This window comes from Rhopalosiphum padi, chromosome 4 (assembly GCF_020882245.1).
Source record: "Rhopalosiphum padi isolate XX-2018 chromosome 4, ASM2088224v1, whole genome shotgun sequence".
NCBI classification, from domain to species: Eukaryota; Metazoa; Arthropoda; class Insecta; order Hemiptera; family Aphididae; genus Rhopalosiphum; species Rhopalosiphum padi.
Genome location: NC_083600.1, coordinates 23504340 through 23522995, shown reverse-complemented (window position 1 = coordinate 23522995; position 18656 = coordinate 23504340). Strand labels below are relative to the sequence as shown.

The 18656-nt window shown below is 23.0% G+C and overlaps 1 protein-coding gene across 1 annotated transcript; it reads right to left on the bottom strand.

Moving 5' to 3' along the window:
- Positions 1 to 4324: 4324 nt before the first annotated feature.
- On the bottom strand, positions 4325 to 15053 carry LOC132929282 (uncharacterized). Its single transcript, XM_060994533.1, has 4 exons — positions 14897 to 15053; positions 10100 to 10306; positions 7949 to 8098; positions 4325 to 4495 (listed from the first exon to the last, which is right to left on the bottom strand). Exons 2-4 carry the CDS (start codon positions 10277 to 10279, stop codon positions 4415 to 4417), a joined length of 411 nt encoding a protein of 136 aa, XP_060850516.1. The 5' UTR covers positions 10280 to 10306; positions 14897 to 15053; the 3' UTR covers positions 4325 to 4414.
- Between the last annotated feature and the right edge of the window lie 3603 nt (positions 15054 to 18656).

Here is an 18656-nt window from a genome sequence, read left to right as displayed (position 1 = left end):
ATTGGTATTATATAGAAAATAAAATAGGTACATATTTCTAAGCCAAAACAGAATTCACGTGTAATTTCAGCTCACCGCCCTGTGACAAGGGGTGAAAAAACGAACCTATAAACATTCCCCGAGTCTCAAGAAATATATAATATTATGCAACATCGTTTCAGTAGTTTCCGAGTCTAAGGGATCCATACAATATACAAACGTGTAGGTACATTCATTTTTATATTTACAGATGATATGTGGTCTTGACTGGGCCGGTTACGAAGTCGTCAGAACGGATTGTTCGCAGAATAAATTGTCTATTGATTCTTATTATCATGTTTATAATGTTTAGAAGAGTCGGGCTACGATGATATATCTATACCTATTTGATTTGTAGTAGTGATATTTTCATTTTATTTCTTTGCTGAACGTGGATGAACTACCGAGTTTCGTGTTTGGCTTTACATCCGTTTTTCTCTATTGAAGTATTTTGAACAATATTATTTTCTTTTCCATTGCTTAACTAAGAGTCTAAATTATTATTATTTTAACGTATGTACTAATCGTACGGACAGCTATTTAATTTTAGCAATTTTATTACTATACAAAGTGATTCACTGAGTATGCTCAATCAATTTATTAAATTTATTTATTTATCAACTTTTTATCAATTTTTTTTTTATTTATTATGATTCTTAGTATTTTTAAGTAAATACTTCAGAACCATATTTTAATTTACCTATTTATATTTTGTAAATAATATTAATCTATTAACATATTTTATAATCTGTAAAAATTGTCTTAAGTATAATAATTACTAGATTAAATAATACCTATCTAGGGTAAATCCATTTAAAATTTTTGTAAAATTATTTTTAAAGACAATTATACTCAGTATTATAAATACATGTAAACAATGCTATAACTATACTATTCGTATATAGTTAAACAGTTCAAATTTTGATTTAGATACATCGACATTAAAAAAAATCATTTATTTAACAATTTACAGAGAAAAAGAGTAACTCTCATTTCAAAAAAGATTTGCCAATTTTTATTATCTTAGATGACAGTTATAAAAAATCTATAAGTATTTAAAAATATGATCCTTAAGTATAACTACTTAAAAATCACAAGAATTATAATTTGAATATATTTATTTTTTATAAGAGAAAAATGGGAATGAATATACTTGACGAATAATTCTGTATATAAAACTTTATAGCTGAATAAACCTAAAAAACGGCATGTCATAATACAGGTTCATTAGTTTTATTTAATTTTTATAAAATGTGGAAAAAAAATAAGCTAATAAACTCTCTGAATTTAAGTATTCTCTAATTGTATTAAGTATGATTATTATTTTTCATGCTTATTACTTTTATTTATATTTTTATCCCGAAATAGTAAGATTGTATGAATAATTATTAGTTAAATATTTTAAACTCTACAAATATTATCAGGATTTTATTTATCATTGATAAGAATAGGTATTTTTATAAATTAGAATAATGAAATAAAATAGAATAATAAAATAAATAATTTAAATTAAATTGTATACAAGTACGATGTACGAATACGGAATAGGTAACTAGACATGTACACAATTCATAATACTACTTATCACTACCTATTTATTACTTATGTTATTATAATTTTATATGATTATTATATTTATGAATTTTATGAAAATTATATATTATATGGTTTGATTATTAGGGTATAAGTACCTATTTTTTTCACTTTAGAATTTCAAAATTGTATATTTTATACATAGTTCATACATAATCATACCACGAATTATCAAAATTAAAATTTCTTGCTTTTAAAAGTTAACTGTGGTAAAATACAGTGATAATTTATTTTATGATTTTACAAAATAGGAATAAATTACAATTACAATTTATAAAGTGAAATGAAATATAATTTTTATACATATAAAATTTACATTTATAATAATATATATATACTATATAGGTATTCAGCTATGTAGTTTATCAGTTATTAATAATATTGTGTTATTAACTTTTTTTGTATCATTTATAAAATAAAGGCTATATATTTTCTTTTGAATTTCATTTATTTAATGGGTACTTAAAAAAATATATATTCACAGAATATGTAATTAATAAGTAGGATAATGAATAAAAATATTTGAAGGTATATGCATGCATACTGTATAGTATATAATAACTAATAAGTAATAACTACTTATATAAATTATAGTAGTATTTTTACGATAATATTATTATTATTGTATCATCATATTATCATATTGTTATTGATGTCTTGCCGACTGCAGTCATGTCGCCGTCTAAAAGTCTTAAAGTAAAGTTAGATAAAATTAACTATTTTACGGTTGTAGTTTTGCTCAATTAATATATAGTTGTCTATTTACCATAAGATTTCTTTTGGTTTTCATTTTCGACATTAAAATTAAAAGCACGAACACACATTTTATTTTATTAGGTGACTATCTATTAACTTTATAAAATAACAAGAGAAATAACTATATGGTCTACACCAGTGGTTTTCAACCCGGGGGTCGCCAAAAATAATAGACACGAAATTATTTTTCCATATTATTTAAAAATAAAATTAATTTATAATTTTTTATTTTGTTTTATATCTATACAATAACATTCCGAGGAGCGTAATCTTATCGATATTATATTATCTTCTATAGTCTAATCGCCTTTGCCACAAATTTCCATAGTTCACTCCACAAATCAACAGGCTCAATTCACTTCAATCTATACATACGTCCACCAGCACAAAGACATCTAAAACGTGGCCGTCCGCATGACCTTATTCGTTAACTACTATTAAGTAAATTATAAACTATAATGTAATTATATTATTTATCTACACTAATTTTTTTGTCTACATTATGTCTAACCAACCTTAACTATTACTATCGTCGTCTTACTATTGTTATTACCATTATATTACTACCATGAACTAGTATAACTGTAAAAAGGTATATCTTAGTTCATGATTACTACTATACTGTTATCAATTTATCATGTTAAAATAGCCAAAAATTATTATTACTTATTTATCCATAGATGTAGACATCCTGCAGGCTAGGAATTTCTTATTGTGAAAATAATAATTTAAAAAAAACTATAGTCTATTATAGTGGATATAGATTATTAAATTGTTCGTAACTAACGTATCGTACAATTTCAGTCGCAAATATTTATAATAATTAGTTCAGGCCTAGGTGTCATTTGGGTAGTACATGTATAAATGTATAAATCAAATTTTGATGAATAAAACAACTTTTTTTTGTAGGGGGTCGCATTACAAAAAAATAAAAATGGTGGTTGCGATCCAAAAAAGGTTGAAAACCACTGATCTACACGACTATAATACGCATTATTATTTTTTTGTTAATTAAATATTATTTTAATAAATATGAATGATTTAAATATATTATTTTATAATAATATTAATGCAAATTGGGTAGATATGACAAATAATAGATAGGTTTATTAAGTATTTACGGAAACAATTCACTCAATTTCTTTTACAATAAATTAAATATATCAATTAAGTTGTACTACTTTTTTTTTCAAACAGCTGACGTTAAAAAATGTATCTGAATGAAATTTATTTTGTGCACATGCTCTAAGACGAATTGAACATAATATATCCTACTGATAATATTATGAAGCGTGGGCCTTCAAGTATTGTTTGCCCCGGGCCCCCAAAAGTTTAAATCCGACACTGTAGTTGACTGTTAATGAAGATGTAGATTGTTATATGCTTTTTCATTAACGTATTGAAAACATGGAAATATTAGTATTTATTTATTACCTTCATAAAGAAAAATCGGAATTCAAATTCAAATTGAATTTTAAAGTTTAATATTTTTAATTCATGTATTTATTTATATTTCATAAATATTTTATTAAAATTCTTTAATTTTAATTTTTATATTTAAAAGTGTATATATTTATAATTGCATAGGTGAAAATATAGCCAAAACAACATTTTGATTTAAGTACATGTATGCATTTAATATTTTAATATAATATTATATTTAATATCTCTCTTTGTGTATATAATATATATATAAGGTATAAAAGAGTTATATTTATATAATATAGTATTTAATAATACTAATTATAATAGGTATATTATATTATCATATATATTCGTATTCGTACAACTTTGAACGCATTTTAATTGCATTTTTAAATAACACAACCGTTTTATTGATTTTATCATTATTAATTTATTGTGATAAATGAGTATATTTAATTTTAGTACCTAACTAAATATACTCAATACACTCAGTACGTCAGTACCTATTTTAATTGATGAAAAAACAAGCGTATGAAGATGAGGGCGGTATAATATTCTCAACTGACATTATGATAAAAAAAAAATATATATATAGGTAGGTAGTTAACAGATTTTATTTCTTCTATTTAAAACAGGATACAGCGTTGAAATAACATCTCCAGTATAGTCGTCCTTTTTGTTGATTTCGTCTCTGTAGTTCCATCTGAAAATAAACATAATAAATAAACTTACGCTTCAAAATACATTTTTTTATAAGATTTATACTTATAGGTAATACTTTGATTAATATAAAAAAAATATTTATTAATTATTATACATAATTAGTGACATTAATTTTTTTTTTTTATCGAAATAAACATCGGAAACACAGGCCATAATATTTTTTTTTTTATATTATGATGGTTATGAATACAAATATATTACAACAACTACATTTTAAATAAATTTATACAAATTACAGGTTTGTTTGATAAAATTGATCAAGTCAAGTTTTCGTCCATGGTTGGGTCCAAGTGCGGTGTCGAGATAGAAGGATATACTGTGATCGACCTGGTTTTGATTTAATTTTAAGCAGTCTGCTGTAATGCATTTAAGGATAGTTCGGTTCCACAGGTTTGACACATGAGGTATCCTATCTGACCATAGGGCGACCGTGAGTAATTCTGGTGTAACCAGCCTATCAGTTGATGACAGTATCTTCTTTACGCTTTAGTTTTGGATTTAGCTATCGATTTGTTACTCTTTTAATCTTGTTTAATTCGGTATTTGTTTGTTTCAAATGCTTAGCCATTTTATTTTAATGGTTAGATTGATATTTTTTTTTTGAGTTGTCATAATATATTTGTTTGATTAAAAGAATTTCATTATTGTTAATAACAACTGAGGCCTGTTCGTCGTCGATTTCGTCACCTAATATTACTGAGTGTCCAACTATATCCGCATGATGTTAAATTTATACAATGAGAGACGTAGTTTTATTTCGTTTTCGCGAATGGATATAATAATATATACCGATTTACCTACTGGATATTTCAGTAGATAATAATATAGTTCAATGCATAGATATTGCTTTTAAATATAATATCATAAAATCGCATAAAAATAATGTAAAAGTGGCTACAATAATTTTACTTTTTAGTTTTTACCTGTATAAAAGTTTATTTTTACATTTGAGATAAACATTTTTTATTGTAATTTTTAGTGCACTACTGCAATAAATGTATCCGTACATTTTTTACTGCGAAAATGTATGAGCCTGTCGTAAGCAATAGTTATTATAGGTACTATTATTAGTTATTACTTATACAATTTCATTAAGTATTTATTTCTTTCCATGAATATTATACATAATTCATAATAATAGCTGCTGTTTATGCAATACGTAATTATTTAATTGTAATTTCAGTTGTTATACATATTATTTTTTTACATATTTTTGACACCTATTTAATATTAAATCATATAAATAAATGTCTTATTTGAAAAAAAATTATTCATTTTACCGATATTATTATGTATTATTATTTAAAAAGTAATCGCTATTAATCACCACTTTTTCAATCTCGATTGAATATTGATCGAAAATGCGAACAGTTCAAAGTTTAAATAATACATGCAACGTTGGTTGATCGTGAATTATATGGTTCAGTCTCCAGAATAAATAATAATACATTTTGAATACATTTCGTGATACTCAATATTTTACTCCTTGGTAACTTGAATATTATAACCAATTTAATAGATGTTAGTTAGATATATTAATTTTAATAGGAACATTAGGAACAGCTAACAATTTAAAACCTTAAATCAATATAATATATAATCGTATACATATAATACTAATACATTTTATAAATTCATAATATGTATTGGGCGATAATAAAAACTAAAGGTCTTTTGTTTAAATATTTTAAGAATTTATTTTAAAGAGACATACGTCAAACATCTAAATAAAAATGTTATTGATAGGTATGCTGTTGCCCCACAAAGTGCAGGTGATTTTTTTTTATAAAAACTATGTTATCACCTTACCTATTAAATTTTGTTTTGATAAAATAATTTAAAAAAAAAAGATTTGAATTCATAAAGAAGTTTATTTTTCAATTATTGAAGACTGTTTTCGAATAAATTACCATTATTTGATAAACAAGATGTTTATTTTTAGATTTCAATAGTTTTTTTTAAAGAAATAGAAAAAATGCAATACAACAGTTTAATATGTAGTTTTAGTAAAAACTAAATATAAAAAATAGTTTTATGTTCAAGATTGTGAATTGCAAACAGTGTTTAATCATATACATACGCATTCTATCTAAATTCATCGTATTTCTAAATTGGGTTTTTTGTTTTTTTTTATTCAAGACACAACTTTCATTCAAATTTATATATTTGATTTATTATAGTTTTAATGTTAAACTAATATAATATATTATACACTACATAAGTTAATTTTTATCTTTATTGAGATTAACTACTTATTTTTTTCATTTATTTTTTTAAATTACTATAGTAAATTGCTTCATATTACCAACGAAGGTGTTTCGTTACGTTTTACTTTTATTACATTTTTGCTATACGACAAAAGCTATTCTAATTAATATAAAAAATTAATAATAAATTTAAATTGTCAATGTTATACCTAATTGCTATGAAAATATTAAATTTTTTTTAACCATAGTTATTATAAAAGTAAATATTTTAGAATTCTAAAACAAGAAAATTCGGCATGCATATATAAAATAAATATAGTCAAATATATTATGCCTATCTTAGACGCCGTGTTAGAAAATGTTGTATCAGTTTTTGCAACTTTTTATCTTATATTAATTAATAAACAAAAATATGATTAAAATAAAATAATTATATTTAAAAAAATTAATAAATATTTTGTTATGAAAATTAAAATATATTTTTAAAGTACATAATTTATTGTAAATATCAGATTTCTGATGAAATTGAAACCAAATTATAATTATAACACTATACAATTAAATGTTTTAATATGGACAAGAAATCCATTTTTCTTTCTTTTTAAACTAAAATTAATTAATATTTATATTAACTTATAATGTCGATTAATATATATATTTATAATTTATATTTTAAAAATACACATTGAATTTTATTTGGTTATAATTTATACGGTTTTTGAGATCTTAAAAACGGAAACTTTTTTAAAAATAAATTAGAAACTTGTAGCTGGATAGGTTACATGTATATATAAATATTACCTAATTATAATTAATTATAAATATTTATAGTAGGGGTATTTTCATTAAAAACATTAAAACGGACGATATATTATATTTTGTGCAGCAGTAATGATTTAATTAAGATTTTTAAATATTTTATTAGTTTTTAAGTTATTATACTTTACAAATATTACCACGATAATTCATAACAAATAACAATATCGATATTAATAAATCTTTAAAACTATGGTTAATGATATGTTCTGAAATATTAAAGGCTGTATAAAAATTAAAGGTTATGTTACAAGGTGAGATTAAATTATAAAATATAGGTGTTCAAATTAAAGATGATATTTCTAATTATTTTCGTGTAGACAAATAACTGCAGTCTTACGACAATAACCGAAATAATTAAAATTTAAATGGTATAATATTATGAATAATGTACTAGTAAAGTTACTCACTCCTGGGCTTGGTCTAGGAGCTCCGCTAATTGGAATTGATCTTTCTGGATAGTATCCTTTCATATTTCCAGAATTATTTCCGTCTACAGCTTTTTGTAATGCCACCATTAGTCTATCCAGCAATAGTGCGGTCCTTTTTGGCACAATCACCTATACATATAAAAACCACACAATTTTGTTTAAAAATAAATCGATAATTTTGAAAATTACATAGAACTACGATTTTTACCTATTTAATAACGCACAAATAAATGTCAAAACTATTTCACTAGGTAGTTACAATATTATATTATATAGTAAAATGTCGTCGATATAATTTTTTTGTTTCATATAAATGGCTATAACTGAATAGAGTCGACGTTAAGCGTAGAGTACCTTAATATATGTTAATGTTTTATCGTATATATAAATAAATACAATAATTATATAATATTTGGTATCTAAGAATTAATTAATTTTAATTTTGATAAGTTTCTCCATATTTGCATTAGGAAATTTGATGCTCTAATTTTTCAAATTTTTGAATGAGAATTCAATTATGTATATTTAATGTATAATATACTAAGTATAGAGTATATTTGTATATTTTTCATATGAATAAAAAAATATTTTTAAATGAGAAGAAGGGTGTTAAAGGCACATTCATTTTTAATGCACTGATTAGCAAAATTTTGCCAGACCTAACAACTATAGCTGATACTTTATGTAGTATAAAAAGTTCAGGGTGTATTACGAACATTTTTTAAGTTTGAATTTGTTTTATGAAATTTGTTTGATTATTGTAGATGATTATTTAATTTTTAACTTTTTTTTTAAGTCAATTATAATTATAAAAAAATACACAAGGGGTTTTTGATGATATTATAATAAGACAAAAAAAAATAATATTATTCTTGAGAAATTTGAATAAATTTATTTTTCTACATGTGGGGGACTAAAGATTCAGTGTGTTCTGTGTATAATAGTACGAAAAATTGAAAACTGTAGTCCCTGCAGACATATAGAATAAATACATCATGTTATATTAAATATTAATATGATTAATTTATTAACAATATAATATAACGTATCCGAATTGTCTAATATAAGCAATTTATTTAAATCACAGTTGTGAATAAATAATGCCAAATTACACTATTTTCAATAAGGTTATAGCGCTTATATACTCGACCAGTTCAATTTGAATAATTCATGTAAAATCAGCGATTACTTTAAGTGGTAGGTGTCTTGACTTACGCATAAATGCAGTGTCTACACGCAGAAACCACCCACACGGATATATATTATCTAATATTGACAGTACATTTACAACATCGAACTTCAGAAAAGCGGAAATGAGTTTCGTATAATATGATCCTGCGAATAAATCAAATCGAAAAATCAAAAGGCGCGTCATGTCGTCGTCATTCGTTATATTTGCACTCTCCGCCTATATCTCCACGGTTTTTTGGGTATGAAAATCAAAAACTCCGTGCAACGTACGTCTATAAAGTCTTATATCTATAGTAATAAGAATAACAATTATTGCTATTATTATTATTATACATTATTTGTTTTCACACGCCAGCCATACGCCGCGTCTAGTTTTAGATAAAAATAGAGTATAATATAGACAACGATCTCGCAATTCCAATATCATCGAGACGAACGCAGGCCATAAAAACTGTAGGGCGGCATTTCATTAAAATTTTAAAATGACCAGGACCGTTGGTGTATGTATTAATGTGAGAGTGTGAAACGTTTTAACGACTCGAGTTTATTTCGTTTGAAAATTGAAATCGCCGACATAAATAAATGTACCTATACAACGTCACATATTTGTGTACAATAAATACATTGGTGTACCTATTGTTATCGTATTGCACCGCTATGATAATATTATGTACGTATTTTATGCATAATATGATAGCTGATAGACGGGTAAGGTTAGATGTTATTGGGTTATTAATACACTGTCGCTGTATTCCGCGTGGTCCGCGGCGTTCAGAGTTGTTTTGTTATTAAACAAATTAAATAATATTGTTTAGGCGGTAAAACAATTTTACGACTATATAATTATTAATAACCACATAAGATTATGGTGAAGTAGTTGAATATTTTCAACTATTTGTAATAATATTATGGTAACGTTTATTATGGCGATGTACCGACCGGGTATTCGTCGAATTCGACCGATACATTCTTATCGTTGTTCGGCGGCTGGTCTTCAGGCGTCCGTTTGTCGTATCTGAGTAATGTGAAGGGGTCCAATGGTTTTTGAAATGTCGAATCGCACAACGCAACCATACACAACGATATCAGAAATAAAACTATTTTATTCCAAAGAACCATACTGATGATTATTTTATTAAAGTTCACCTGAAAGTCAATGTTGACAATGTAAAAATAGTATAATATTTTTTAACATTTATCCTAATGTGACAAATTGTATGTAACCACATTTACATATGGCGTATATATTTCTATGTATAGTTTTTTAATGAAACGTGAGCAGTTAAAATTTTTAAATAAAACCGATAGTGCCAGGTTGCACAAAAAATTGATTAATTCATTAGAGGTTCACTAAAATTTAATGGGTTACAAAATTATATTATATTATATTATAGTTACCATTAACTCACTATATTGATTCACTAAATGTTTAATGATTGTTTATGCAACTCGGATACTTGTGCAGCTTGTACAAAAGTCACATTAAATCTTAGTGTATCAACGTCATCGATGATACACTACATTTTTTTTAAGGAAGGTATTACCAATCACCACAACACACACACTTAATAATTATCAATATTTAAATATTTAATAAAAAAAGCATAATTTATTATTTCATATTCTAGGTATGCTTAATAACGTTATTATTTAATTTAGTAATACTTATAGTAATATCTAGAATTTAAATAAATAATAAATTTAAAAAAAGTAATAAGAAATAATCAAATAACTATAATATAGAATATGCCAGTGATTGTTAATCTACGAATATGATGAACGACCAAACGCATCAATTTTCGCTAGTGATTAAATTTATTATATTTTTGTATTGTTTAAAAACTTTTTATGCTATTTGTTTTATTTTAATTGTATGGTAACAAACTATTACTTATTGTCAGGGCTCGGGACTAAAAGCATTTGCTTATTTTTATGAATTGACTTAAAATGTAGCAGAGTGCTATGGAAATGTATGTCATTTTAAAACGCGTTCAATTATAAAATTTAAAAGTGCTTTTTTTGCTTTTTTCAACGATTTTTTAAAAATATGCTTATTTCGAGTTTTTCTGATTATTTTAGCTTTTTTGATCAGTTTTTCTACTTTTTATAGTTTTTTCAGAAAATCCCTCAGAAAATCTATAAACAATAGTGCAAAATGTCTCGAAAGTGAAGTTTGATTTTTTTATAATATAAAGATTTTTTTTTTGATTTAGAAACTTTTCCTAATCATTTTGTTTCAATATTTTTTGTAGTTTTTTATTATATTATTTTTAGCACAGTTACAAATTAAGACTAGTACCTACTTTATCATGTAAAAAGAAAGTTTTTTTTTATTAAATATTTTTATTTAAGTTTTTTAAATGCTTATTTGAGTGCTTATAATGATGTTTTTAAGTGTTTTTTTTAAGCGCTTATTTTAAAGATTTTAAGTGCTATAAGATTCGAGCCCAGCTTATTATTTATTAATTATTGTGTATTGATTGTATCAAAAGTCGATTGAAATAAATATGCATCACATTCATCTATTTCAAATTGGGTATTATAGTTTAAATAAAAATTATGCTTAAAAAAAAACTATTTGTAAATTATGAGTATTTATAACATTGTACCTGATATAAATTCATTCGTATTTATATAATATATATATATATATATATATATATATGATTATTATTTATAAAGTTTAAAAAAAAAGTATTTACTTGTTCGTTTTAAATTTTTATTATACCAATATTAGTTAGGGAATAAATTAGTAGGTATGCAATGTATTTGTATACTAAATATATAAACCTTCCAACTGCTGAGTAAATATTAAATATAGATAAATGTTGAGATATTTTATAAACGATAAGTACATCAAACTTCGAACTGGTACCTATTTGCAAATTATATTTAGAGATTTGAGATGTGTTAGGGATGCGTAGTAGTTATAATATAATCTTATACACTTATAAATTATTATGTGATCCATAAACGTCTTTAAGAAAAGCTTTTTAAAAGAGATTTTTTTATGAGAAAAGTAATAAGAGCTGACTATTTATAAAACTTCTAAAATAATTTAATCCGATAGCTTCTCTTATTTTCTTAGCGTCTAAAACGATTATATTTTTACAGTTAAATAAAATTTCGTTATTAACACGCTTTTTACCTATTTTATATTGCATTTATTTCATTTTAATAATATGGTATGAGCTACGACTTCAATATTCTATGTTAATGTTTATATGTACATATATTTTTATTTTGTGGTTATTATTGAATGTATGGAATAGGGTTTTCATTATGCGAGTAAGTATGAATAGTTTTGCATTGAAATTTTGTGACATGCATGCGACTATCGATAACACCCATAATAATCATTACAGTTCCAAGATTTGAGAAGGCTTAAAAACGTAACATAACTTATTATTCTATTAAAAAGTTATAGGTTAGATTATTGACTATATATATAGTTCATAATTAACAGACTGTCTTGAATAATACAAGTTTAAAATATAATTAGTATAGACGGTATGCAAAACTAACATTACATAATAATTGTTCATTTAACAAACCTACAATAAATATAAGTCGTACGTATAAAATATAGTGCATATTAAAATAATAAATACAAAGTATAAAAAACTATATTGCAGATGCTTCAATAATGTGTATTAATATTTAGTGTGTTTACTTTGTAAGCTTCATTCAGGATTATTTTCTATATTTATATTAAATTGTTGTATGAATTCAATATACTTGTCTAATTATATCACTCAAGATGGTACTCAATTAAACTTATTTTTAAAACTTGTATAGTGCCATTTATAAGAATTGTAAAATGAAAAATATTATTTTCACAGAGCTTACCTATTTATTAATAATAAAAAAAAATGTTGTTGTAAAAATAATCTTAATTAAAAATAATTATAATAATTAATAAAAAAAAAAACATAAAGCACTATAAGTGTTATTATACTATTAACACAATATTATAGATAATAATCTAATCTGATTATCGAAATTCCATAGACAAAACGAACATAGGTAGGTAGGTAAAATAAAATAATACTAAATATTATTAGTGAACTAGTGAAGTATATATGTTTTTTTAAAGTTAAATTTCAAAACTGTGTACATAACTAGATAAGTTGTCAAAACATAAAAGTCAAAAATAAAAAGATATTTTATTTGAACATAAAATTACCAGGGAACATAATAAATACATATACAAATTATTGTGCATATATTGGATAACAATGTAATATTTGTATTATATTTAAATTCTTCAATTGATACAGATATTGTATGCATTATACATACAATAATAATATATTAATTATTTATTAATAATTATTGTAAGTATACCTATAAATGACTACAAATACACATATATACATTTCATATACTTATATATATATTATATGTGTGCAATAATATTGTAATTTGTGAATGTTTTAATATATTATACAAAGAAATAACAATGAAAATTCATTTAAAATTTATAGTTTAAAATGTTTACATTAATTGATATTTTATAGGTATTTAAATCTGAAAATTAAATATTTAATTTTATAAATTATTTGTTTATTACGAGGAAGTATTTGTATTATCATCAAAAACGTCGAATAGTCGTCGTCGTAACTATTAAAAATTAAAATTTAAAGGATAGAAATTTAATATAATGATGATAATAATTCTAAATATTTTTTGTTTTAATAAAATTTTATTTAGTGTAATGGTGGAGTTTTATTACCATAGCTACAAAAACTGACGTACTTATTTGTTATTAATTTAAGTAATGAGAAATGTGGTTAATGTTAATTCGACCAATTTATTCTATTTTGATATAGGCTGTTGCTGTACTTCTTTTTTCCTTTAAACGTTCTTCATTATAATATTTAAAATATTATAATTGTAATACAAAAACAAAATCAATTGGTGTATGACTATATGAGTGTTACCAATACGTTTTTAAAATAAAATAAATTTAAATATTTAAATATACAATTTTACATTAACAAAAATGAAAATATAGTTAAAACATATACATTTTTGTAAGTACAATAAGAGTTTTCTTGATGTTTTTACTTGTATCTACTATTAAAATACATTATTGTTTGTAAATAGTTCCACTTCACCCACTTGAAAAAACATACTCGAAATCGTGTTATTTTTGTTTATTCACGTACCTATTTGAAATTTAATAAATGTCAAATATTTTTTCAATAACTGAATATATACGTATTTTTGAAATAATATTACCAACACACTAATAGATATCAATACTATAATTTAATTAACAAAAAATATTATACCTAATAGTAATGATTTTCATTGTAATATAATATAAAAGACTATGAATACAAAACGATTCGCTTATCTTTTAAAATTTATATGAAATTATAATGAAATATAATAATTTTTAATACTTAGAATTAAGTAAATACAGAGTTAGGTAATATATTAAATAATATGAATATATTTCATTTAAATCAAAAACGTTTACACATTAGTAATTTGTAATTAATAAATAGCAATAATTAATAAATTACATAAAATGGTTAAAAATAGTATTTAAAAAAAGTTTATTAAAAAAATTTTTTTCAAATAATATTCTTGATAATACAAACAAGCATAGTAGTTGATATTAATGCATGTACTTATATTATAGCAAAGAATATTAATAATGTTTAGAAATACACTATTTGTTCAATATATTAAATATAAAAAAGTTATATTTTTTTGTGTACTAACCTTGTTGAATAATAATGATTTTATACAACTGCATTGGTGTGCAACTAGAAAATGTATGATCGGTTGCTGGATAAATATTCGTTTGTAGTGCAATGATTCGAAAGCCGCAAAACTCACCAACACACGAGACTATAAACAAGTGATTCTTCAGGATCCAAGTTGCGGCGCCACCTACTTACGTCAACTATTTAAACGCCCTCCTTATATTTGCTTCAGCATAGTCCCATAATAGTTTATTCGTAAAATTAACAACCGACTAAGTTTTTTGTAACTTTCTTTTTTTTTTTTTTAAATGATAAAATTGTTATCTTTTTACAGATTTCCAAATTCTAATGCGTCTGAAAAGCACTATGCTAAATATATTACCACTATAACTAATTTTCAAGTAAAAAAATTAATTAAATCATAAAAATATGATAATTAAGGTAGTATTGATAGTAATCATTCATTCATATTTTGATTTACAATCAATTTATTATTAATACTTATAACTAATTTTAATTTTACGTTTTAAATTAGAATTTCCTATGTATTATGTATAGAAATGATATAAAATTGTTAAAAATATTATTATATAATATTATTTCGTTTAAATGTGACTAATTTAATGTCACTTGTTATTTTTTTCAACTAAAAATTATTAACGGCATTTGTATAATTTGGTATTTGTAACGAAAAGTTTAACCATTAAAATATTACAGTATATCACCACATATACAATATTACAATTTATACAGTCGATAGATATTATTAGGATTCGTATTTATCTGAATTCACGTATAACAACTGAAAATAGTTGTAGTTAAGATAACATATTTATTGTTATATATGTGTTGTAACTTATTAGTATTTCAGTATTTGTATAAATAGTGAAAACTATTTAATGAAGAATTCCATTTATATTTTATTAGGTCATCAATTTGTAAAATTTTCTATCATAAATTTAACTTCATATCAATTAAAAAATATAAATATATATTAAAATATGAAATAAATAGATATTTGTTTAATATTATTTATAATATAATGAAAACGCGATAAGTCTCAAATGAAATATAATAATGCCATAAGTGTGCAAAAAGTATTAAAAGGCAAAATAATTTAACATTTAACAATGGGTACAATAAATATATTATTATTAATTCAATAATGATAAACAATATAATTTATTTTTAAATGCGTTTTTCAATAATTAAATGTTTAAACAATAATTAAACCTTGTTTTATGTTTCTTAGTCTCATTTCTAAATAAAAAGGGCTTCTATTGATTATTTTAATTACTTAATATAGATTATTTGAAGTAAGATTTGTAAAAGGTAGTGATTAATTATGAAAACATTAAGTTTAATATGGTTTTATTTTAATTTATTTGTGCTTATATATTATATAACGTACAAATAAACAAAAATAATACAATAGTTTGAAAATAAATTCCTGTAGTTTTTCTTTGATATTTACGTAATAAATAATACATTTTCTTAAATATTTTGATGTTCATCAATGTTGTAGATAATAACGAACAAACGATTAATAAATATCAAGTATATTATGTTTAATAATGTATACACACATAGTTTCTACATGGAACTTATAATGGTACTTGGTGAACTTTCATAGTTTTATACATTATTCCGTGGAATACAAAGATTAACCCTAAAATATTATATCAAAGTTGATCGCTATCCAAATTGTTCACAACATGAATATATTAAAGGTATATTTTAAAATAGGTAAGTAGTTGATAGTAAAAAATTAACATAGAATTCAAATCCAGTAAATTTGATGCACATTTTAATCATAGAAATTACGCCGCTCTATAGATTAGGGTTTGAGAATGTATTATATTATATATTATGTTATCTATTTTATATTATTTTGACCAACATCAACTTCTTATGTTTATAATTTCATTACTTAAAAATTTAAATAGTATAATTATTATTATAATATTAATATTGATAATAAACATTTATCAATGGTATTCATGTTGTGTACGGATGATATCGACACATAGGAGAGATGCTTGACGTCTCATTCAATAAAATACATATTCAATGCATAATTTATTGTATTGGCCTATCGATAAAATTCATGATGATTTGGAGGGAAATTCATATTTTAAGAAAAAAGAAAATAGTTTTTCTTGTTTTTATATTTACTTATTATTTATTATTAGCTTATACCATGAATTTATAATAAAACAAACACAATTATTTTTTCAAATTAAATACAATTATACGTAGTTATTTTTGCTTAAGTAAAAAAAAAAAAAAAATTAAAATTGCAATATTTAAAAAAAAAATATTACTTGATGAAGAACTGAATGTATTAATTTATGTATCTTCATTGGTATCTTATTAGTGAATCCATTTAATAACGATGAAATTACCAAAATAAAGGTTTACATCATTACAGACATTACATTTTTTCAAAAAAATATCGAATTATAAAATAATTCAACAGTAATAAAAAGGTAAAAAAGAAGTTCTTTATAATATGATACAGACTGAATAAGAGAGGGCTTGTCGGTATATTTGCTTGGTATCCCGGTGGGCTTATCTATATTCACCTTCAAATTCTTTATTTTTGCCAATATTTTTATTACGATGAAAACAATAATGATTAATGAATATTGAGTTATAAAATAATTACACTATAAATGTATTATTTCCTACTATACAATGTAAACACTGTAAACTTGTATATTAACTGTATGTTATTTTGTTTCGAAATGGACTTCAAATTCTAATAAAAGTATATTAGACATTATTCCAATTTTAGTTTAATAATAATTCATATAAATGTATTTAGGAAGAGACAGATTCGTTTTTAATACGCGTTCCGTTAATTATATTCTATAAAATATAGCTATAGCTGTTAATCAGTTTTATAACTCACATAAGTTATCCGAATAAATCTCATGTAGTATGTATCGTGTAGTCACAATTTTTTTTATTAAAAAAATCAACACATAATATTACAAAATTAAATGTTATTCAGTTACAATTTTATTGACCTACCTTTAAGTTTTGCAGTTTGTATTGCAAATAGGAAGTTGTTATAATTATTAAAAGTTATAATAGCAAAATAAATATAAACAATATAATATGAGCATAATATAAACATAATATAACAAGAAGTAACTAAAAAATAAATAAAACAGTATTGTTAAAGTTGTTCTTCTTCAGTTCTAAAAATTAATATTTATATACTACGCATTTAACATTCATATTATCACCTAAACTTTTTTTTTTTAATTCAATAGGCATAGAATTTAAGAAACTTAGCTTTGGATAATCTGCAAAAGACTAACCAAAGATGTATTGGTATATTGAACTGAATTCTATTTTATTACATAAATTCTTATAATAACGATTATCTATTTTAAAATTCTTTACTGAATAATAAATATATTTTTTTTTTTATAAATATCTTACTGGTAAAATCCTAAATTCTTTGTAATTTTCATTCGTAGATCTTATTATAAATCTGTATAAATTAAAATTTTTTTCAAATGAATTAATGTTCATATTTTAAATATTATATATCATATTCTGAGGTTATATCACAAAAATATTCGATTTTCTCGAATGTCTAAAATATTGTTTTCACAGCTGCCTAATATGCATTTTGTCTTTCCCCGATAAGTTATATTTTAAGTGAAGAATAACAAACTTGTACAAATATTAGAATAATTATTTTTTTTTGGTTTCAGCTTTTAGTAACATTTTTTTATTTAAACTAATATATCTCATTTGAA